The following is a 22,784-nucleotide window of genomic DNA, read 5'->3' as shown; positions in this document are numbered from 1 at the left end:
GCAGGACATGCTAACTGCAGATAATATAAGACGGACATACGCTAGAGATAGTAGCATGCTTTTGGGGGAAATTGAGTATATATCCGACTGTGCAGTGGGATGTTTCTTGGTAGAAGTAATCAAGTTGAGTCATCCTTCTTAATTAGACTTGCTATCTATCAGGGAGAAGAGCCAATTTCCGAGAAATTTGAACGACTTGAGTGTTGGTCTAGTTTTGGCTAAGCAGCTCGTGCTATAGGATATGCTATCATATTATCATCAGCTTCAGGGTTATGGCTAGCATTTTTGACTTTTACTCCCATTTATCATTATTAACTTCTCAACAAATATAGACGAAAATGACAGCTAATAAATCTTGTGTTGCCTTCCGGCGTTTTGATCCTTCTAGGGCATTTACTCCATCATAGTAGGAGCCCCCTCTATCACAACCAAAATAGATTTATATCTTTATTAGAGATAGTGGGCATGCTGCTGCACAGAAGCAATCAGACCGCTGGTTTTAAAAGTTTGTTCAGTTGGTGTTTCCATTTAAAAGAGAAAAAGTTTGAAGAGTCTTGTAGAGATACACATACAGAGAGAGAGGCTAGGGAAAATTTGATGGCTCAACGTTGTTGTTTTTTATATTACGTACAGTATTCCGCGCTGTGTATCAATTCCCTATGACTATGACAATCCCACAACCAAGCACCATACATCTACTTCGACCATCCAGTAAAAGTATTAGATTCATTGGAAATTCCCGATGCCTTCCTATCCATACCTCAAGACGCTCAAAGTCGAGACTAAAATTGACAGGTCCCTATTCTTTCCAAGGTTTCACTCTAGACCACATAAAAGGCGTGACGCACTAGAAGTCTTCGAATCACTCCGTACAGTATGCGCCATCTCCCTCCTGAAAAGACCAAGGAAAATGAAAAAGCATGTTACTCCATATGACGACCACAGATCTATTAGGACAAATCTTCTGAATCATATACATCTGACAAGAAACGATACGAGGACAAAATGAGACATTTTTAGATTGTCTCTCAATACGAAATTATCCATTTCCACATATTCCTCTGGATCATCTGTGCTAGGTACTAGGTACCTATGGACCTACGGAGAGAGATACGTGGATATGCAAATGGCATGATCTCAACAATTCAACTACCCCTCCCGTCTCACTATGGAGTAATCCTAATCCTCCGAATCTCGGCCGATGCGAAAAATTTCTCGCAACGTACCTGAGATTAGATCTTACGATCCAATCTGACTGAACTATCCACACAATAGCCCCCAATCCTTACAAAACCAACTCCTCCTATTAGGATACGAATTAATAATACGGGTAGAAGGAATGGCGGGGCTCGGGTCCGGGGTTGTTGCTGCGGTGTACCGTGTGCCTTACTGAGATTAGCTGGTTATTTTCAGACGTAAGTCAATGGTGTATGCCTTGTCATGGGGTTGCGGAGGGAAAGTTTCTTGTCAATGAGCTTCGTACCTAGGTACTACTCTCTTGCTTACTCCAAGGCTGTCAAATGTCTTACTTAGGTATGAAGAATGCATCTAGGTAAGGCCTAAAACTTAGGTATCACGGCACATGTGCATTCATGCAAGGTCGGGTCTGGGGATGTAACTCTCTTTCTGGCTACAGGAGAACTGTACAAGGCGTTAACACTGTATAACAAATACACCATCAAGGAGCAAGACTCTTGCTGACGGTACCTGAGTACATGGTTATACTAGCTAAACTCGTAAGAGACCCAGAGGGAGCACGAAGCATACATGTTTCAATTCACATTTGGTTTCAGCTCAATACCGTAATTTCTCTATACGAGACTGGCTAAGTAGGAAGGTCACTTAAATAATCTTAATATTGGTCTTTTCAAACTGAAAAGTAACAGAAATAGGAACATGAAGGGTAGGCTGTTGAAATAAATTGGATTTCGAATTGAGTTTCTGGATCGGACCGAGCAACTTTAACCACATTAGAGTTAGTACATGTTCGCTCACTTTAACTAATATTCAATGAATCTATCTCAGTCTGTTTCATTTCTAATTGCCTTCAATACATCTGAATCCTTCAAACTCCTTCTCTTGAACATTGATGATAGTTAACTATAACTATCACTAAGTCTGTCTGACTAAGGTTTCAGCCCATTTTAGTAAGTGATCGCCGGAAGTAACATCGGGGTTACTACACTGTGCCAACTCGCTTGATGCCCCAGAAAACGAGACTCATAAGGTCTATTTAGTTAACTAGTTTCTATGTTATTAGTCAGGTGGTGTCATTTACACCTATCGCAACCTTTGGAACAACTAGATAGTCCATTCCAATGGAAACCGGGTCAAGTCTGATATCATGAGTACTATTTAGGTAGTATTTCTTGGAAGAAGCTCAGAGCAAATCTTTCAGGCAAGCCAATCTGAGGACTAGAGTTTCAACCTGCTTACTTTTTTAAGAATACATTCGTAAATGACGGAATGATTTGACCAATGTCATTCCATATGACCTCATCTACCGCTTGAATAAAGCGTATCATAGTATGAGTTATGGCACATAGAGTTACCTATATGGTAGTATAGCTCAATAAAATTTGGTTGACATGAGTAGATTACGTCAACTATATAATTATTACCTAGTATCTACTTTGATGAAGCCATTCTCTTGTCTTGAATTATTTAACTACCTAGGTAAACGGTCAATTATTCATCTGTTATTCTCTCTCATTCACATAGATTTCGATCACTGTCCTATATTTCGCAACTCGTCTTCGGTAAGTAATGAATCATAGCAAAAACATAAGCACAAGCCATACAACGCAATTTTAAACAGCCACAGTCAGAGTACGTACTAACCTGAAAGTAACAGAAGGCGGTCATCCTAAGTATCTTTTGGAAATCTCGATCAATATGAACTACTTTATTATTGCCCTGCTTGCCGCAACTGCTATCGCAGTCCCTCCGCCCTCTCTCGGGGTTGATCTCAGCGCCGAGAACACCGATGATGCCTCAATTATCCGACGCGCAGATGATAGCTTGATCGGCGATTACCTTGCTGCTGCTACCGACCTAGCAGGCTTGGATGACAGCTCACTCGACGACTACCTTGCTACTGTGACCGACTTGGCAAATCTTGTCAAACGCGACGATGATAGCTTGGTGGGAGACTACCTTTCTGCTGCTACTGATCTGACAAACATTATCAAGCGCAACGAGGATGTGACCGTCGGCGGAGGTCTCATCAGAGATTGACGTTGGCAGCCCAATTGTGGGTGCTGAAAACATCTAAAAACTGGAGACAGGTATGATGATCAACGCGTGTCAATGAGATGATGATCCACCAACTAATGAATGTGCCGATACAGTACAATACAATGACCCATTCAAATATCATACGACGTTCCGCAGCCTTGGTCGATCGTACCAAGCACGGTTTTCGGCCCAGGGTAATGGTACGAGATTATGGAGTCTTACAACAGTAACTAATAACTATTCAAGCCAATCCTAAGAATAATCGGCCCACGTTATTGTACAGATCGTATGCCGTGAATAGATAGATCCATTTAATGCGGGACATAAGTACGTACCTATTCAAATCAGGGATTTGTTCTTTGTAATAAATATGGTGTGCTTTAAAATGCTTACGGCAACCTGCCTCATGAAGCCTTGGTCCTAGAGAGCCCTGGGCGCGGCTCTTTTCTACCTGTGCCCGAAGCCACCAGAGTCAAAATAAAATACATATATATATATGCATAGATATGCAAATATATGTGCCCCATGACTAAATAATAACTATCAAGGTATTCAGTAGGAATCCTGTCCTAGTTGCGACCGTTATAATTTTCTCCACTGGGCAGTGGGCATTGGGGCCAGGAAATTGATAAGGTTAAATTTATAGGTTAGTACCTAGGTACCCAATACGAATGACCGTATTTACTATGTAGCTCATGTTCTATCGGAAATGGTCTCCTACATAAGTACAAGAGATAATACATGAGATAGAATGAGAAGAGCATCAGGGGCCACATCGACAATCCGTCCCTTGGCCCTAACACTTAACCCCTTATGAAATAAGAATCAGGGGATAGTTCGAACTATCAGGGTTGTTTCATAGTTAGTCAACTAGGTTTAATTAATGGGAACTCCGTACGGGGTAGTGCCCTTACGATGAATACCTACTTTGACGATGTTTTGACGATGTTTTGACGATCTACTCTGTTCGCAGTCGACGTTAAATCATGTGAGAGAAGGATTGCATTATCAGCCCCATTGATTAGACTAGTGGAAGGAGCCAGGATTACATAGGCAAACATTGAAGGAATTAAGATAAACTAGTAGATATTTAACTCATTATGGTAAAGAAGAGCAGACTCATGTCGGTAATCGCTTCAGCCCCATCCGGTATATTCCCACGGAGTGCGTGTAGAGGGGGGTATGGAGAGATGTAGGTGACACGGGGAGTCTCGGGCCGGTTCAATAATACCTGGATAAAATACTGGAATACGTTAAAAATAAAGAAGAGTTTGTGCATGGGCTAGGTTCATGTGGAGTTGCCCAGGCTCTTCTCAAACAAAAGGAGTTTCTACATGTTCAAACTCGTGACTCCGTACTCCATACCTTAAATCGAGTCCACAGGTTCTAGCCAAAGAGGGGGAGATCGTCAGGAGCGGAAGCGACAATAAAAGAAATGAAAATGGTGGAGTAAATAGGAAAGCCGACCAACCCATACGGGAATAGAAAAGAGTTAAGTGGGGATCACGTGTTCGGGTGTACAGAGTACAGAGTACAGAGTAATATTTATTATTTATTCTTTTTTTTTTTGTTTTTTGTTTACCTACTCCGTACTTCGTACCTTGTTTCGGTAGGGCACAGTGCGGCAAAGGGCACAGGTACGGGCATGATCAGGGCACGATAGGGCACAAGCTATTTGTATTCGATGCCTAGGTAACCGCGCTGAATTCCATGGTTCAAATCTCAATATCAAGTACACACGTACACGTACTTTTCTCAGGGCTGAGATAGTAGTCATACAGGCTAAATTCGCCCATCTCCACCTTGGATCGTGCTAGAAGCCCTAGAAGCTGTGGAAGCCCTAGACTCGGATCCTTTCCCAATAGAGGCCTGGTATTACACCTAGGTATGAAATTTGCGCAATTAAAACCGTTGAAGCCGAGACACTAGTGGCGCGGGGAATCCCATTGAATCATTATCAAATAAGGCTAGAATAGAGTCAAGTACAGAAGTACGAATATGGTATGCGTTTTAAGACATATATATACTTCAACTTAAAAATAGGTTTTGGTTTTAGCTTTGAATTGAGAACTTCTAACCAAGGTATGGTTCCATTCATTTTTATCTTCGTGTTTCTGTTTCTGTTTCTTCTCTATTTTCGTCTTTTTTCCCTCACTCTTTTTTTTCAGGTATTAAAAGTACAGATGTTGTGATTCTGGTACAAATACAGCTTAACCTGATATGGAACACCCCCCCACAACTGTACCGACAACCACGTTCAAGGATGAAAATCCCTCCCCTGGCATGCGCATTGCATATACGGATATAACAGTATAGGTCGGAAATTCTACATCGAAATAAAATTATCACGTGGAACTAGAATTAGAAATAAAAGTCGACTTATCATTTAAATCAATATAGTTAAATTAAATAAACAAACTAATCTGTTATTTCCGCAACGGTCATAGTCTTCAAATCATAGCGCAACACCCCTGAAAGGATGGACTCCACATGGTATTTTTGATGTATCGAACAATACCAGATAAAGTCCCGTACTTTTAACTAGTCTGGTTTTATATGTAAGACCCAAAGACCCCCCCCTCGACCCCAGCCTTGAACAGCTTCTCTTCTCCAATTCTATAACCATGATACCTCTGTTACTTCAATTTTATCTCTAAGATTTCTCTCGCCCGGGACGCCTGCCCGGGCTTCAATCGCTTCTGCTGACTCAATTCCTCAATCGAAATGTACCCTGCTATCATTCCCCGTGCTTGGGAGGATGATGGGATCAGTGATCCCCCGTCCTCCCGCTCTTCAAATGATCCTCCAGACCATTTTGTCCACAATCGCTCGAGGTCAACCCAGGCTGCCAGTAATCCGAAGCGCATCTCCGTTTTCGGTGGCAGATCAAGAAGTAACACTACCACTTCATTTTCCAATTCTTCACGTCGTTCACAGACATTCCCGACGTCTGGAGAAGACTCAACCCAGGATGAAAGAGCTATTTCGTCACTAGGTATGCGGTCTGAGAAGTCGGACCGTTCAAGATCATTCCTCTCCCGCGGTAGTCGCATTCTCCGACGTCAGGGTAGCAAGATCAATATCGTTGCTACATTAGACGAAGAAGAGGAGCTCGAGCGTGAAAAGGAAAAAGAAAAAGAAAAGCCCCGGTCTGAATCGATCTTTAGCCGTCGGGAGCGACAAGTCGATAATAGTCAGTCATTCATTCTTGATATCAATTGAGCCGAACTAACCCATATACATAGATCGCTTGAAGAATCTCATTTCTGATCCTTTTGACTTTCATCATCTCACCCATACCAGCCCTTCACATTTCGAATCCTTGAATCAGGCTCGCGAGACCGACCTCGTCACCGAATTCTCGGTCATTAGAGCGTCCCAACGGCCAGCCACAGACCTTAAAGGCATTCGTGCTGATGATATCAATTTTACCAACTATTCCGCTGGGAATTTTGCCACGGCAATCACCGCTGCCGGGCCCACCCCCAAAGTCTGCCAGCCTCAACTCAGGTGGAGGATGAGGCAGTCAGTCCAAAGAGTCACCCGCGTCGTGCACAGAGGGAATCTCGCATATATGAGAACTTCTCACGTCCAGTGCCCAGGTACCCCCGATCCAATTCTATTCCATGCGTACAAGAAGCGCCTGCAGAGAATGAATTTGCAGAACCCGCTCCACGTGCTATTGATGAGATCTTGGGCCTGGCCACGACGAAAACTTACCCTGAAGATATTGAAGCAACACATCCTTCAGCACTTCAATTCAGTCGGACCCCATCCATGAACAGCCACTATGAACTGGAAGATGTTCCCGAAGAGGACGAAGCCATTCGCTACTGTCACCAACCCATCATTTCTCACGTCCCTACACGGATTCCCATGCATGCCAAGCAGCTTTCGACTGGCTCTCACCTGTCTTCCAAGTCCCCGCTGTCTGTCTTCGTGGCCAAGCAGCTGTCAAGGCAGTTCTCCGAGGTCTTAGGCTCACCCACTCTTCCCCAGAATTTGCAATTGCCACAAAAGTCACCCAACGTGACCTCCCCGCTCTCCCAATTCTCATATGAAGACGAGATGTGTGACTCCTGGGACGCTGACATTGACTTCTGCTATGAGAACGCAGCCGAGTCCACCTCAGATTTCGACTGGTCGTCCACTCCTCGGCGCGAGGCGCAGCGTTCGCAAATCGGCATGGCATGCACTGACAATGAGTGGCTGTCTGCACCAAAGTACCGTCATCTGCAGCCTAGCCCTCTCAGCACCTCTACCCTACCGACTCCAGATCTGGAAAGCAGTCCATCACTGTCAACCGCTTCCCATTCAGCTTCCACTCCTTCCATGGAGTATCAACAACACTTGAATTATTTCCAGCCCGTGCCATCTGTTCTGAGTAAACAGATTCTCCAAGAAAACCTATACGACGAGTACATAGGTACAGATGCAGAGTCTGATCGTCATTTTCCTTTCCCTCCAGGTGTGATCACCTCCGAGAACCACATCTCCCCACGCTGCAGTTTCTCCCCCATCAGCAAGTGTAACTCCCAGGAGAGCTTGATGCTCTCCCGCGCAGCTTCGGTCGTCCGTAAGCATCGCTCCTCCGTATCAACCACAAGTGTGCCAGAGCTGGTCCACAGTTTACACAGCTTGTCGAGTAGCCGGGAGTTGATGCCAACTGACCGGATCAGTGCTGGGGAAGCCCTGGTGGCTGGAGCTGGAGCAAACATCGTTCGCCCATCTTCCTCCTCTCAGCACCGCCAGACTAAGAGTCTTGAGACACACTTGCTGCTCCGTGAAGGCAGCAACTCCAGCCTTGGAGACTCTGCTAACCCCACCCCTTCACTCCGTGATCGTTCCAAGTCTATCTCGGAAATGCAGATCAAGGGTGACGGACCCCTCCTGCCCCCTCCTCCTAAGAACCCCAACCGAAAGAAGACCCGGGCAACTTCCTACTCTCTGTTCCCATCAGCCCACTGAGCATGTCTCCCATTTGTCTTGTTTTGTGTCCGGTTGAGACACAACATGTTTTGTTTATGTTTAGTCTTTTCTTTACTCTGTCTCCCAGATTAGAATTTCTCCACGAGTCCACGACCATACTTTCTTTCCTCTCTCTTGTTTTTCTTGTTTTCTTTGTTTGTTTTCCTGTTATTCATGTGGGCGGCCCCTACTGTATTCAATTCGTTCGTTCATTTGTGTGCATTTATCAGCGATTTTGGTTTGGTGTTGGAATTGGACAAAAGCCATTGAAAAGGTTTAAGATGGATATGGATTGGAAGGATTGGGACATTCACTATATATGCTCCTTTTATTTTGTGACTATAGAAGCGGAATTCATCTATGATTAACTTTTGTTAGAAGATCTACCTCGTGGGCTTACCTAGACAGGTTACTAGTAGGATCTCAGGTAATTTATTCCGTAAAACTACTTAAATACAGATTGGAATAAACCTTGAAACTCTTTTATACACTGACCCATGGAATTAGTGCGGTACACTTCCGATTTCAAATTCTACCTGCCTAGACATGTAATAATTTAAATACCTAGTTATTTGATATCACAGCTACTGTCTTAGGCTATGACGACCAATTACAGACTAAAAATAACCTTGAATTCATTTTAGGTCTATGTTCGAGGCTGTTGGTCTACCATTCACCACAGATCATGATGTGCTCGCTCAGCCAATAACGCTACCATATAACTACTCACCGCTTATCAATACTTACCGCCTACTTATATAAGCTAGAATATATCTTATCGCCCCACTATATGGCCTCATCAGCTATCTCATCCTTTCTCTTCCCCACCTGTGCAATCATGCAGTCACAGGCCTTGGCCAAGCGCCCTGATGGGCAATTGATGCCTCCACCTCCTCTACCTAAACGAATTAAGCGGCCTGCCATAGCTCTAGATGAAGATGTCTACACAGAAGCACTTTCGCAAATTATTGCACGCGACTTCTTCCCCGGTCTCCGTGAAAACAAAGCAAAACAGGAATACCTCAATGCATTGGACTCAAACGACAAGGAGTGGATCCATACATCTCGTAAAGCATTGCTAGAGGTCCTCAACCCAAGATCATGTGCCCAAAATAGGAGCTCTATCCCCGGCACCCCTCAGCATGGGTCGGCAGAGCAGACCCCTCGGGGCTGGGGTGGAGATACTCCAATGTCAGTGGTCTCGGCGGCTAGTTTAGGCTCATATGAAAAGGGCTTGAAGGTTCCCGATGTGTCTAAAATGAGCCTTTCTGCTTTCCAAAGCACTTACACCAGTGAAGATAACGAATCTTTCAATAAAGTCCTGGACAAACAAAATACCAAGCGCAGGGAGAAAAGTGCGTGGATATGGAATGAGAACAAACTTCCCTCCAAACGCCAGATTGCGCAGAGCAAGGTGGAGAGAATTACTTCTTCAGGCGACAATACGACCTTGATAACAACCGATCTCGACGCTCGACCAGCCATGCCTGATAGTTGGAAATACCAACCTAAAAACACTATCATGTTCCAGCCATCTGGTATCGAAGACACACATGAAACCCTCGCGCAAAAGAGAGAATCGGAGTCACGAGCTGCACCCATGCAAACTGTTTATCGCAACACTAGGCTCATGGACGCCGCCTCCTCGGCCGCAGAGTCAGTTCCGGAATCACCCTCCATGTCAGCCATTGATGATGCGATCATCGGCAACCCCCGCTTCAGAGCATCTGAAGGTCCCCGTTCTCCCAAATACACAGTCATGGATGGCGCGAGAGCCACGGCAGTTCAACTCGGCGAGACGCCCCGCGTCAACGGCTACGCATTTGTAGATGAATTTGATCCCGAGCCAACCCCCAGACCCCAAACACGCGGGAAAGAGCGCGAAGCCTCACCTACTACCAAACTGGACTGGAGCATTCTCGGACCAAGCTCTGCAACACCCAACCCTTTTAAACTTGGAGAAACTGGCCGCCGCGAGGCATTGCATCATCGCATCGTGGACCGTAGTGCTCGCAGAACCCGTGTTGAAAAGGCCGCGCGTAATGCTAAAACACCAGCTTCTGCAATCCCACATTTCTCCAGAACCCCTGGTCTAACCCCTGCCCGGACCCATACACCTTCTCCGCATGAGCAGATGCTTACACCTGCGGCGCAACGATTGTTGTCGTCATTTGGTGGAAATTCCCCTCGACCTTCGGGTCCAGCGTGGACTCCCATTAAAAAACTACATTATACTCCGAAGCAGACTCCCAAGATGACTCCCAAGGGGAAGTAATTGTCTAGAAGATATAATAAAGAAGTCGCCATGGTGGCGTTGTTCTTGGTATTGATGATTGTGTCAGTAATAGCGGACAGTGGGAGGTTGAGAAAATATCAACATCTCCAGCTTAATGATTATATGAATTATGACTCTCTCCATCCTGACTCTTTTAAAAAGTGCTGCATCAGAGTATGTTAATATTTATTACTATAAACAACGACAACATCTCTTAGAGTATACGCAACATATTCAATTATACGATGACTTCAAACTCTAGCTTAGAAGTTCAAAGCCCTTATCCCGTTCAATTGCCTAGGTAGAGATAGGTAGTCTGACAGTATTCGAAGACCGTCTCTGTTCGGAATCGGGATGATCAGGAATCCACGACAATATTCGGCCCGACTTCGGGTCCGCCATGAATAAAACACAACTCGGTATCTACTCTTTAAATCTACCTAGTACCGATTGTATTTATTCCAAGGTTTACTAGACTCTAGTTCTGTTCGACTAGTGCCTACCCGGTATTAGTTTGGTTTGCGTACAGAAAGTTCGAGGTCTGCCCTGTCTCTAGCTATGGGTGGCGACAGCACAACAATTGCCCAAACAGCAGATTCAGCCGATACAGAATCCAGATCTAGACAGAAAGAGGCATTCTCATCTGATAGTAGTAGCGGCAGTGGTCTACTCTCGTCTCTATGGTCATTATCCAGTTCTCTATTATCGTCAACATCAACCACAACCACTACATCTACACCAGAGAGCCAAGAAGTCAATATAAATCCATCAAATACACAAAAACCAGAGAACGCAAAACCAAAAGCATACTACCTCCCAGCCGAAGTCCCAACATTCAAAGCCCTGCAAAAGAAACGGCTCTCAGGAACGCGGACGAAACAGCTTCTTCGCGCTGCTTCCCGCGCGCATGATGATGCGCCGCCGCCGCCGGAACTGGGTTCTTGCTGTGGGAGTTCATGTGATCCGTGCGTGAATGACTTGTGGAGGGAAGAGAAGACGGTTTGGAAGGAGAGGTGGGGGGATCGGGCCGATGAGAGTTTTAGTGGTCAGGTTGAGAGGAGTAGGGGGTTGGAGTGGTAATTTGTAATATACCTGATTTTCAATATAGATAGATCACTAAGGCTGGAGGATAAGTGGCATAAACGTAATATGTGCATTTCCCGAGAGTTCCAAATGTACAATCTAATCATGGCCCCAGCTCCAGCTTTAGCTCTACAAGAGAGTCCACCATATCCCCCACATTCCAAGCAGTACATACACATTCCCCCAGTTTCCCAGCCTGGCCCCAACACTCAGATAGTAAGCAGCACCAAGATAACTACAAGTGATATCCCCATTCGGATCCCGAAACCCATAAGATGAGTTCATCCATTTTCCAGCGGGACACCCGAATCCCAATGCAGACGGGCATTTCTTTACCATGTTGTAGCAGATGTCTGAACAAGGTAAAATCTCCTTGTACGGACCCGGTTTGATATTGGTGTCTATCAGGGTATTGCGCGACTGGTTCGTTACGACGGACTGGCGCAATGCACTATCCTCTGGCAGTGCGCTGCCGTTGATGAAATTTTGACCCGCGTTGCGGATCTGGAGGTATGATGCGGTGCTGGTAAAATCTGCGCATCGTGGGATGGTTACGCTGCAGAGCCATTGCTTATATGCTGTTGCGCAGTCGTCGCAGTTGACGGCTAGTGAGTACATCGACTCCTGCGAGGTGTTGCACTGGATTTGTTGCAGGGAGTAACTGAAGTTCGTGAAGTATCTTTTCGCGTGGTCGTCGTAGATTTGGCGCATTTCTGAGGTTGATACATTTGGGTTGGATGGGACTGCGTAGGCTACTTCCGAACAGAAGTCGAGGTTGAACAAGACAGCACAATTGTTGTCTAGATGGAATTAGAACTCAAATCTCCAGCCACAACATAAAAGAGCATACCTGTTTTTGTCGTGAAATTCATCGACTTCCATACCACTCCACCGCCACCTCGAACACTGTTCCCCGAGTGGCCTGTAGAGTTGCCCACCATGGCCAAAATTCCCGTGTACGTGGAGCTGCTATTGAGCCCAGTCATGTAGAATTGTTCTTTGGGCTTGTTGCCCAGTCCTCGGCTGGTCATACTCACATCTACATTTTGGCGGTCCAGCTCCTTGTCTAGCGCACAGTACGACCGCGATAGACCTGTCAGAGCGGTGTTGTTGATATTGTGGGCGAACATAGTGTAAGGCGGCGTGATATTCATCCACTGCTGGTAATTGGACGAGGAGGGCTCTGATTGCGTCAGGTTGTTCGTCACAAGGAGCGCGGCAGAGTGGTCTGAATCGACAAAGTACAGAAAGGGGTCGTTATCTACAGTCTTCTGGAAATATTCATCGATCGAGGCCGCAATCTGGTACTCGATTGTGCCATTGTAGGTTGTTGTATTAGGTGCCGCAACGCCGATGAAAACATCTCCACTGGCTGTGAATTCAATTCCCAGATATCCTTCCTCTGAAGTAGTCATGTTCTGTTTCGAGCTGTCCTTGCCAGGACCAGGTTCTTGCAGCGTCTGGGATGTTGACACGTAGACTTCCAGTTGAGGAAAAGAGCCCGGTATGTAACTGTCACTGGATGCAGGATTGATTTTGCACGTCGTTAACGTTAAATAGACACTGGTCGAACGTTTCGATAGCTCCTCGCCTCTTTTCCGAAGCTCATCCACCACATATGAGGACTCAGTCTTTCCGCCAGAGTTGATGTATGACGGCAATCCTATACCTGCAGGCGCATGCTTCCCATTTACCACTTCCTTGGTGATGAACCACCACTGTACATCCCCCATGGAGATTGTCTTAGTATTGAACTGGTTGTTCGATAGAGCGGTGGCGTCATTGGGTAATCTTCGCACCAGATCCAGCCCAACAGATTCTCCTTCCACTAGCACATCACCTCGAAGCTCAAGCCCATTGAACGAGTTCAAGACGTGTGACAACCCAGCTCCATCGATGCTGACCCCACCAATGTTCACATTGTCTGTTTCGAGGCCATCGATTCGGACATCTGCGGCGTAGGTAGTCGGTATGATACCGAGCAATAGGACAGAGAGAATTATGATGGCCGTTGCAGTCAGTTGGCACTGCAGGGTTGCGTATTGACGTCGCATGGAAAGTCGAAATGGGGGAGTTAAGTCTTGGAAATGAGCATGGAGATTCCAAGGTTAGTATTTAAAGTCGCCCGAATCAAAAACTTCAGGTCCAACATGCAATGGTATAATACACCAGCTGGAAAGCCCTTCCTGAAGACGAGGACATCGACTGCATATACCTAGGTAGCCTTCAAAAGTTGGAATGTCGCTATCACCGAAATGCGGCCATATCTGGTGTTGTTGCCTTGGTGCCTGAGAATATTAGAGCTAAAAATAACTATTTAAGCCCAGGCCAATTATCAGTAGGACTTGCCTTTATGGATACTGAAGGCTAATAGAACCTTGTATAATACAGATTTAGATTACATTTGTATTCTATGTACTCCTGAAGACACATGCTTACAAGCCTTCACGCGCAAATATTACACAGTATCAAACAGCGAGCGTCAAGCCGACCTCCCAGGAAACTAGAAAAGCTGAAGCCGAAATAAACAAGCAAATGAGAGATAAACCCGAAGTATAACAATGGAAATATGGAAATGAAATTATAAAAACTTCTGCCAACGAGCCAATATCATACTGACCACGACGACAGCTCCCATCACACCCATGATACCGAAGAACCAACCCAAGCCACCGGCATTCTTCCCTGGTACATTGACGTTCATACCGAACAGACCAGAGATCAAGTTCAAAGGAACCAAGATAGTAGCAAGGAGAGTTATCTTGCTTAGAACCTTGTTGACGTGGTTGCCCAGCGCCAGGTTGGTGACGTTGAGTTGGGCCAGGTAGTTAGTATGCGATCGGCTCAGCATCTTCTCAAAGTGACCCAAGTTGGACATCATGGTCACGACGTGATCTTGAATATCGCCCAAGTATAGGCCGATGTCACCACGCGGAGTCATCGAGTAACCCTCATTGCAGCGCTTGGAGAATCCACGGATGACATCCGCTTTGCCACCCAGCAGGCGCATCAAACTCATAACTTTCTTCCGCAGACCACCAATCCGCGGTAGGAATGACTCGAAGTCATCTACCCGGGCGATGAAGACATGGTCTTCAATTGCCTCGGACTCAACCTCAACTTCGTGGATAACAGGACCAAAGCTATCCACAATGTCGTCAATCATGGCATAACAAATCCAGTCACTGCTGAGAGAAACGTAGTCACGCAGCTTTCCAATACGCTTACGGACACTCGCAGCGTGGGGGTTTTCCTCAAAGGAGAAGGTCAGGACTCCATCTCGGAATACTACCATGTAAATGTTGACCGGCTCCAGGAATTCCTCGCTGGTCTTGTCCATCTGGTAAAAGGTGCGGAAACAGACAAAGTAGTACTGTTTGAAAAGCTCGACCTTCTCGCGGGCTTCCTGAGTCATGATATCCTCAGTTGTCAGAGGGTGAATGGAGAATGCTCCAGCCAGGGCGTGCAATTCTTCTTCAGTGGGGTTGAGGACGTCCATCCACCACACGCCACCCTCAGGGCCCAGCTGAAAAAGGTCTCGGAAAGTATCACCTGGGAGGAGTAGATCTCCCAGCTCCGCAGCGTGAACAGTGGTCTGGGACTCGGACGAAAAGAACCCAAATCGAGTGGGCTCGTTGGCATTGTAGAGGGTCTCGACCAACTCCTTTTCATCAACAACCTCGTTGGTACTATCCGAGTCGTTGAATACCTGGCAGGTGTCTGACGAATTAGCTGAGTCGGACTTGTTGAGCTCGTCCACATTTGGATTTTTGGCTCCCTGATAAAGGTCACGAAATACCCGAGGCTTGCTCTGAGAGCTCATACTGTACTTGCGACGGTTACCCGTGGCACAGGCAGCCTTGTTCTTCTGGCTGATGGCAACAAACTCCTCCAGCTCCTCGTAGTCGATAACAGGAATGCGACCAGGTGTATTGTAACCTAGCACCTTATCTTGACCATCGAAATAGACATCACCAGGCAGTGGCAGGACAGCACTGGTATGACTGAATGTCGGGCGTCTGGAATGGGTACCACCCGAGACAGTGCGCTGCAAGATCTCCTCCAGGTCCGGAGGAGCTACATGGCTTTCAAGGGTGTTGGCACGCTCGCGACGGCGCGGATCGGCAAAAGCCTCGACAGAGTTGGGAGCAGACGATGAGACAGATGAAGGTCGGGAAATGTTGCCGTTGAGGATATCCTGAGGAACCTTGCTGATGCGACGCGGGGAGTGGAACTCGGCAGTTGGGTCGATCGAGAAGCCACGGCCCATGACGTTTACGCCGTGCGCGGACCGGTTATCATCGACCCCAATCTGTTCAAAATCTCTGAAAAAGGGGCCGGTCTCATGATGAGCATTGAGCATGGGTGACATACCACCCCGCTCGGGTGTCTCTCCGTATCCTCGGGGCTGACCCAAAGGGGTCTCGATGCGGTTGTCTATTTGGAAGCGGTGATCGTCCAGCTCCGGGACTGGGGTGCTGAAACGGGTCAGGCTCAGCTCCCTCTCGGATCGAGGAGTGTCGCACATTGTGTGGAAGGTGGTGGGGAGAAGAGATCGATTTAGATCACGGGTCGAAAGCCAGTTTGGTTGAATATGGTTTAGTTGTGAGATCAGTCAAATGAAAAATTGAGTGCACTTGGCAGCTTTTAACAGCGACAGACGCAAGCCGGTCAAAGAGGTCTTATGGATGAGGGGACTCCATCAATGAGCCAGACCCTTTTGCCCTTGTTATTAGAGGGTCTGGCGTTCCCGACAGGCGTCTGGCTGCCACAATATAAGGGTGGGGGAGGGGAGTAGGTCAAGTTAGGGGGTCGAGTGTCACCTCCGCCGAAGACCCGGAATTTGGGGCCTGCCAGAGGGTTGAAGAGAGATGATAGAGTGTAGCGAAGTCCCGCCAACTTGAACGGATAGAACGACTGTGAGCTAGGTTGCTCCAGGATTGCAGATTGTAGGAGAAAAGTTGCGAGCTGGTGCAGATTCTTCAACGGATGACGTTGCAGTGCTGCATACAAAAACTCTGCAATTGAAAAAGAATCAATCAAGTTGAAGAAATAAAGAAAGAAAATCCCCCAAAAAATTAGGAATAAATAAGAGGGTTGGAGAGGTGGATATCTCTGAGTGGGATGAAAGAGAAGAAACGAAGTGGCGGCCGAGGAAATCGTATAATCAAGGATGCCTGGCCCCGCCACTCACACTCACCGGAATTAAAAACACGAAACGTAATTCTGGTCTAGAAACACCGCTAGTTTTATGCATTAGTACATAATTTTATATTTACTACTACTATCTAGGTTAAAGTACTCCATATCTTCAAGTCAAAAATGGGGTGAGGTTAGTGAAAAGATTTTCAGCACATCGGCTATACGAGGCATTTTTGGCCGAACGTCTAACCATAGCTCCATACTCACCTTTAGTACCCACCTTGACCCATGTTTTACTCCGTATACAGTATAGTATGGAGCAAATACAGAGTATGTAAAAAAGCCCTACTTGTCTACTTGACAAAGAAGTATCGTTCATTGCGGGTATATCACAAAGTACCTAAACACACTTTTCTCCCAAGGTAATCCATGCTATAAGTTTGATTAGTTTAGATCCAAGGTTGGTAATTATGGAAATATGGAAATATGAGATTTTATAAAGGGATAAAAACGGAGTTCTCCGTACTCCTGATGTCTATAAATAACGATCTATGCATTGCATATCGATCCTCGATCTATGAACTCCTATTCTTCTGCCCTCTTATACCGCCTTTTTCTATAAACACGTGATACCGAGGCAATCATGCCATCTTCAGGCATTTTTAGGATGTTCAGAGCTCAAAGTTGAAAGTTGAAAATATTATAGAAAGTAGGTCTTGACTATTTTTATAAATGACTCAGCAATTAAGCATTTGAGACTAGTTATATCCGCGAACGGATCTAGCACCCAACTGAGAAAAGCTATGTACGGAAAGCAGTTCCATAGTGAACTCGTACATTCCAAGGTTGGAATGATGTCGTAGTATACCATTGTCCCTTGGTGGAATCTACTATGTAGAATATGGTTCCAGATGCCTAGAACGGATGTGACCCCACTTGCCCGACGTCGGAGTTTTTTTTGGTTGCCAAGCCCACTTCAGAGTCATATCTAAACTACCTCTTCATCGCTCTCTTCATACCTAGAAGGTACCCCCCTACCATGACGTCCTTTGTGATCAAGACCCCTTGCTCCTCTGCCAACATTGGCCCTGGCTTCGATGTCATTGGCCTAGCCCTATCCCTCCACCTCGAACTTCAAGTTACCGTCGATACTAAACCATCGTCACAACTACCCTTAAACTGCGCAATCACATATGAAGACCAAAGCGGCAGTGTTGAAAAGATCAGTTTGGATCCAGAGGTTAACCTGATTACCCGGGTAGCTCTCTATATCTTGCGATGCCACAATCAGCGTGCATTCCCTGTCGAGACCAAGATACACATCGTCAACCCTATCCCGCTGGGTCGAGGCCTGGGTTCGTCCGGTACTGCTGTGGTAGCAGGTGTAATGTTGGGCAATGAGGTTGGAAAATTGGGCCTGAGCAAGGCTCGCCTACTAGATTATTGTTTGATGATTGGTAAGTAGCCCACATGGAGGGCTATCCCGCGAACTAGACTAATCTGCAATTTTAGAACGACACCCGGATAACGTGGCTGCATCTCTCTTTGGAGGCTTTGTCGGCACTTATCTGAATGAATTGAAGCCGGAGGATGTCGCCCGGAAAGAAATTCCCCTTAGTGAAGTGTTGCCATCCCCTGCTGGTGGAATTGATACTGGAGTCAAGCCTCCTGAGCCTCCTCTTGGTATTGGTCACTACCGAAAGTTCCCTTGGGCCCCTGAGATCAAGGCAATTGCCATCATCCCAAACTTTGTGGTTCCCACCGCTGAGGCCCGTAGCGTCCTGCCCCAAGTGTACACCCGGGCGGATGTGGTAAGTTCTCCTTCAGCTATGATACACGGGAATCTCTTGGAATTTCTTGCTGATTCTATTCTAGGTATTCAATCTCCAACGCGCTGCATTGCTTCCCGCAGCCCTGGGCAGCTCTCCTCCGGATCCTGAAATGATCTTCCTGGCCATGCAGGACAAGGTGCATCAGCCATACCGCAAGAATCTGATCCCCGGTCTGTCTGAAATTCTACAGTCCATGACTCCAGCCACACAGCCTGGTCTGCTAGGTATCTGTCTGTCTGGTGCAGGCCCTACCATCCTGGCCTTGGCTACAGAACGCTTCGACGAGATTGCAGACCGTATTATCGCACAGTTTGCCTCCAATAAAATTTCCTGCCAATGGAAGTTGTTGGAGCCTGCTCAGGATGGTACTACTGTTACCCACAACTAATCGTTGAATTCAACTTAACTTTAACCGAATCACGTTCTCGAGAGCTGGCCACTATGTGAGCTTATGGAATGAAATAGATTACCAAATGGTTACAAACTGTACATCTTTTCTTGGACTATATTCTGACTAATGCTTTCTCTGTATATCAGATGCATGTACTAAGCCAAAAAAAAAAAAAAAAAAAAAAAAAAGGGCCTGCAGTATGCTTCGCGCATATCCGTCTTGAGTTTCTTGTGATCTAGATGTAACAGTCAAGATGTCTAGTATAGAGATAGAAATATAAAAACACAATTGAATTATAATTATTTACATGCTATCTACTTTGAACTTGTACTCCTTTACCTGGAAATTAACTATTTTCAGACATTGAACTATAATACTCTTCTATGTGCCTAGGTATGCAAGAGCCTCTTAAAGGCGGTGGGTGGGTAAATAACAACATTACGATAAGCGCGGCCACTTCAAAGGAACTTCAATTCACGATTCCATTCCCACTCCTAACCTTAGGATTCTCCAAATTCTCCAGATTCTCCAGCTATTGATCATGGATAACTTGCTTGCACCTATTCAGGATGTGTTGGAAGGCCAGATTGTATGTTCTTTTATCATGACTAGGCGCTCCTTAATAACACCGCAAACAGGACTTCCACGGCCAGCGCCTAGCAGAGCTTCTAAGTACAATACTACTGATTCTCTCAGGAGTGAGTTAGACGCATCTATTGCTCCAAGTGCCTCTTCCTTGCTAATCCCCTCTTTCCTCTAGGCCATCAGCTTCATCATCGGATACATCTACAAGGACATCCACTTGACACTTTGGGTTGGCCTGGGTGGCACTCTTTTTACAGCACTCGTTGTCATTCCACCATGGCCTCTGTATAACCAGAACCCAGAGAGGTGGCTAGGAACTCCCGGAGCAAGGGCAGAACCAAAAGTATTTGTCGATGGGGTCAAAGTGACCTAAGGCTGGTTATCTACGACCTTGAACATATAGCTGGTTTCTGTTTATGGGATAGCACGATATGAAAATCTATTGATTTCTCATGAAAAAGCACGGCTAAGAATAGCCAAAACAAAACGCCATAGCTCAAGGAAAGGGAACGTGTCTCATTGAGAAAGTCTTTTCCCAATGATCAACGCGTAAAGGAAGCAGCCAGGCTTCATGCATGTATTCATCTCCCTAGTATTTAGGACCTTAACGACCATACTTCTGGAACTCCCAGTCCCGGTTATCCAGTGGGCAGACCTGGCGAGTCTTCAACCATCTTGAAATGCAGTGAAAGTGGAAGGCGTGCTGTATTAAAATGGTTAAGATCATGATACTCCATAGATGTAATTGCTACTCACATTGCAGATACCCCATGCGACAGTGCACTCCTCCTGTGTTGATGATCCTTGGTTGGCTTGGCATTCAATGCCTATATCGCAGTTAGATGAGTTGACACAATAATCATATGAAATGCACATACACAAGTCCATGATATGATTTCGGCAAATGGCACAGTTATCGACGACAATGTCCCATGACCAGAGGGCGACAGCGTTCCACTAAATAACCTCATTAGCTGTTGTCTCGACCTGGCTCCGTGATTGATTGTTGCACCTTTTTGACCTCAAATTTCTTCTTTCCATCATTATCAGAACCCTTGGCTCCAGTGTTGGATGGACCTGCGGAGTCTTTCATTTCCACATCTGTCATGATTGCGGCTCTGGGTTGAGATAGTTGCGGGGAGAAGTTGGAGGGAGGTTAGAGAGGGAAATTGGAGGATCGAGTGTGTTGTCCTGGGGGAGCTTGTAGTGTGATTACCAGGTGAGGATTAGAGATGTAATATAAGCTAGACTCCTTTAAATAAGACGTCTGAACTGAGGCTCTCTTGAGCTTTTGACCCCCACTAGTGTTTGCTTCTCCAAGATTGCGGTGGCGGGAAATCTTAGTCATTCTCCCCGCTACTTCCCACTTCCCATCTTCACTACTATCTTCACTTCATTTACCTCACAATCTTTCTGCAAGCGGTTTTTTGTGGCTTTCTATTCTGCCTTGAACTCCTTTTTTCCTTACTTACTTTTTCTTTGAACACATTTTCGTCATCTTCATCCCCCCCCCCCCCCCCCAGCTTTTTCACATCTTCGTCGACTGGCAATATCCTAATCTTGTCGCTGGACGCACGCTTACACTTCAAACCAATCTATTCTCTTGTTTTGGACCCACGTCTACACGTCACGTAAGGCCATCTACTATTCACGACCACCATATTTTGAACCTTTTCCATCGCATATCCCTCGAGCGAACCTTCGCTATGTCGACCCAAGTCCCTCAAGTTCCCGTTCCTCGAAACCGTCGGCAGAAGAAGACTTCAACGCCCCACGGACACCCGCCGGTACACAAGCAAAGTCTGATTGCAACTCCTCCATCGTCGCCCCCGCAATATACTGCTGCAAATGCGACCGATCAGACCCATGCTCATTCCAAGAAGAAGAACCCTCGTTCGGGAGTTAAACCATATCGTAACTCTCCTGCAAATACAACTCCGCAGCCCAAAGACGCTGCATATGCAGGACCAACTTTCCATGCCTCGCCTGCTCCTTCAGCATTGCCCATTCCGAGCTTTTTCTCGAAGTCGTTTCCAGAGTCGGACCTTGCGCCTACTCTCGAAGTTGAAAGTGATAATGCGGAGACAGATGTGGATTTTGAGGCCACTCCTTCGAAGCCCCGCGCTCGTCCCCAAACTATGGGCGAGGTGCCAGAGGCCACTCCCCTTGACTTCTTATTCAAGGCTGCCGTTGAGGCACGCAAGTCTAGTCCTATGAACAGTCCTGAGATGACTCGCTTCAAATCTCCACAAACCGAACCGAGACGTATGCAGTTGAACCCGCCGGGCGGGGTGTTTGATTTTGACATGGATAATCACTCGCGCGCTCACCAGATTGGCCCATCATTTGCGCCTTCGTATCAGGATCGCATGAACGCCCTGCGACGCTCCGATAGTTCTTACTCCCAGCCTGAGTACTCCGAGACCGAGGAACAAAAGCGCATTAACACCGAGGCATTGAAGCATGCCCTTCTCAACCCGCCTGTCCAGAAAGCCAGAGTTTCTCCCGCTTATGAGCACCCCCACAACTATGCGCAGCAACGTCCCAACATCAATGCGACGATCCCTCCCTATGCGACTCCATTGCGTTCGACATCCGGTCCAGCAATGACTTATCACCATGGCTATCCTCAGGGATATCAACAGTCCATGCCCAACAATGCTGGCTATCACCAAACTCCATATCAACATTCAAACGGCCAACGTGCTCGAAATGTAGAGTCACCTTATGCAGAGTCACCTCTGCGACGCGAACTTCCAGCCATGAATGGATACCACTCCGAAACGTCCCATAATATCCATTATGTTACAAACGGGTCAGCTCATGCTCATAGCCATGCCCATGTCCCCCATGCCTATGCCCTTCCCTCGCAGCAGCGTTTCAACTCTCCTCGGCCCCAGTACACCACTGCAGCTTTCGATATGCCCACAAATTCGCCTTCTGTGTCTAAGCCAGTGGACACTCAGCAGATTGAGGACCAAATCCGCCGCGCTTTGAAGCTCGGTTAATTCACATCTTTACCTCCTTTTTTGTGCTCATGGCTTTATCCTTTATTTTTATTTTCTTTTGAACATCTTTATGCATTTGGTTCATAGGGGTAACCTGGACTGGTCCATGGCCCCCCTCGGTGGCTAGTTTGAATTTCTCGTTTCTGGTCCTTGGAGTTTCCATCAGGGACCTATTTTTTTCAAGTCCCTCTAGTTGGGAACTTCAGTTGCATAATTTGCATTCTTTGGAGTTCGGATTTTTCCAAATGCTTAATATGCGCAAG

The 22,784-nt window shown here is 46.4% G+C and overlaps 8 protein-coding genes across 8 annotated transcripts; 6 read left to right on the top strand and 2 right to left on the bottom strand.

Annotated features, from left to right (window-relative positions):
• Positions 1–2,895: 2,895 nt before the first annotated feature.
• On the top strand, positions 2,896–3,237 carry N7495_008960 (uncharacterized protein; the record flags this gene model as incomplete). The annotated part of the gene is made up of 1 exon (XM_057211611.1): positions 2,896–3,237. One exon carries the CDS (start codon positions 2,896–2,898, stop codon positions 3,235–3,237), a length of 342 nt encoding a protein of 113 aa, XP_057061154.1.
• A 2,724-nt stretch (positions 3,238–5,961) lies between these two features.
• Positions 5,962–8,205, top strand: N7495_008959 (uncharacterized protein; the record flags this gene model as incomplete). The annotated part of the gene is made up of 3 exons (XM_057211610.1): positions 5,962–6,430; positions 6,483–6,727; positions 6,748–8,205. The coding sequence occupies 3 exons, from the start codon at positions 5,962–5,964 to the stop codon at positions 8,203–8,205; spliced, it is 2,172 nt and encodes a 723-aa protein (XP_057061153.1).
• A 790-nt stretch (positions 8,206–8,995) lies between these two features.
• N7495_008958 (splicing factor ESS-2 family protein) lies at positions 8,996–10,480 on the top strand (the record flags this gene model as incomplete). The annotated part of the gene is made up of 1 exon (XM_057211609.1): positions 8,996–10,480. One exon carries the CDS (start codon positions 8,996–8,998, stop codon positions 10,478–10,480), a length of 1,485 nt encoding a protein of 494 aa, XP_057061152.1.
• An 835-nt stretch (positions 10,481–11,315) lies between these two features.
• Positions 11,316–16,091, bottom strand: N7495_008957 (magnesium transporter CorA family protein; the record flags this gene model as incomplete). The annotated part of the gene is made up of 4 exons (XM_057211608.1): positions 11,316–11,424; positions 11,739–12,363; positions 12,414–13,590; positions 14,184–16,091. 4 exons carry the CDS (start codon positions 16,089–16,091, stop codon positions 11,316–11,318), a joined length of 3,819 nt encoding a protein of 1,272 aa, XP_057061151.1.
• A 1,653-nt stretch (positions 16,092–17,744) lies between these two features.
• On the top strand, positions 17,745–18,925 carry N7495_008956 (homoserine kinase; the record flags this gene model as incomplete). Its single annotated transcript, XM_057211607.1, has 3 exons — positions 17,745–18,162; positions 18,218–18,516; positions 18,581–18,925. 3 exons carry the CDS (start codon positions 17,745–17,747, stop codon positions 18,923–18,925), a joined length of 1,062 nt encoding a protein of 353 aa, XP_057061150.1.
• Positions 18,926–19,469: 544 nt separating this feature from the next.
• N7495_008955 (signal peptidase complex subunit 1) lies at positions 19,470–19,886 on the top strand (the record flags this gene model as incomplete). The annotated part of the gene is made up of 3 exons (XM_057211606.1): positions 19,470–19,517; positions 19,567–19,626; positions 19,689–19,886. 3 exons carry the CDS (start codon positions 19,470–19,472, stop codon positions 19,884–19,886), a joined length of 306 nt encoding a protein of 101 aa, XP_057061149.1.
• A 231-nt stretch (positions 19,887–20,117) lies between these two features.
• N7495_008954 (SCF ubiquitin ligase complex subunit HRT1) lies at positions 20,118–20,621 on the bottom strand (the record flags this gene model as incomplete). The annotated part of the gene is made up of 4 exons (XM_057211605.1): positions 20,118–20,216; positions 20,270–20,340; positions 20,392–20,470; positions 20,526–20,621. 4 exons carry the CDS (start codon positions 20,619–20,621, stop codon positions 20,118–20,120), a joined length of 345 nt encoding a protein of 114 aa, XP_057061148.1.
• A 598-nt stretch (positions 20,622–21,219) lies between these two features.
• On the top strand, positions 21,220–22,521 carry N7495_008953 (proline-rich nuclear receptor coactivator motif-containing protein; the record flags this gene model as incomplete). Its single annotated transcript, XM_057211604.1, has 1 exon — positions 21,220–22,521. The coding sequence occupies one exon, from the start codon at positions 21,220–21,222 to the stop codon at positions 22,519–22,521; it is 1,302 nt and encodes a 433-aa protein (XP_057061147.1).
• Between the last annotated feature and the right edge of the window lie 263 nt (positions 22,522–22,784).

Source organism: Penicillium taxi (genome assembly GCF_028828555.1).
Source record: "Penicillium taxi strain IBT 34144 chromosome Unknown utg000005l_segment0_segment0, whole genome shotgun sequence".
NCBI lineage: Eukaryota > Fungi > Ascomycota > Eurotiomycetes > Eurotiales > Aspergillaceae > Penicillium > Penicillium taxi.
The sequence above is the reverse complement of the archived record's forward strand: the minus strand, read 5'-3'. Positions and strand labels throughout refer to the sequence as shown.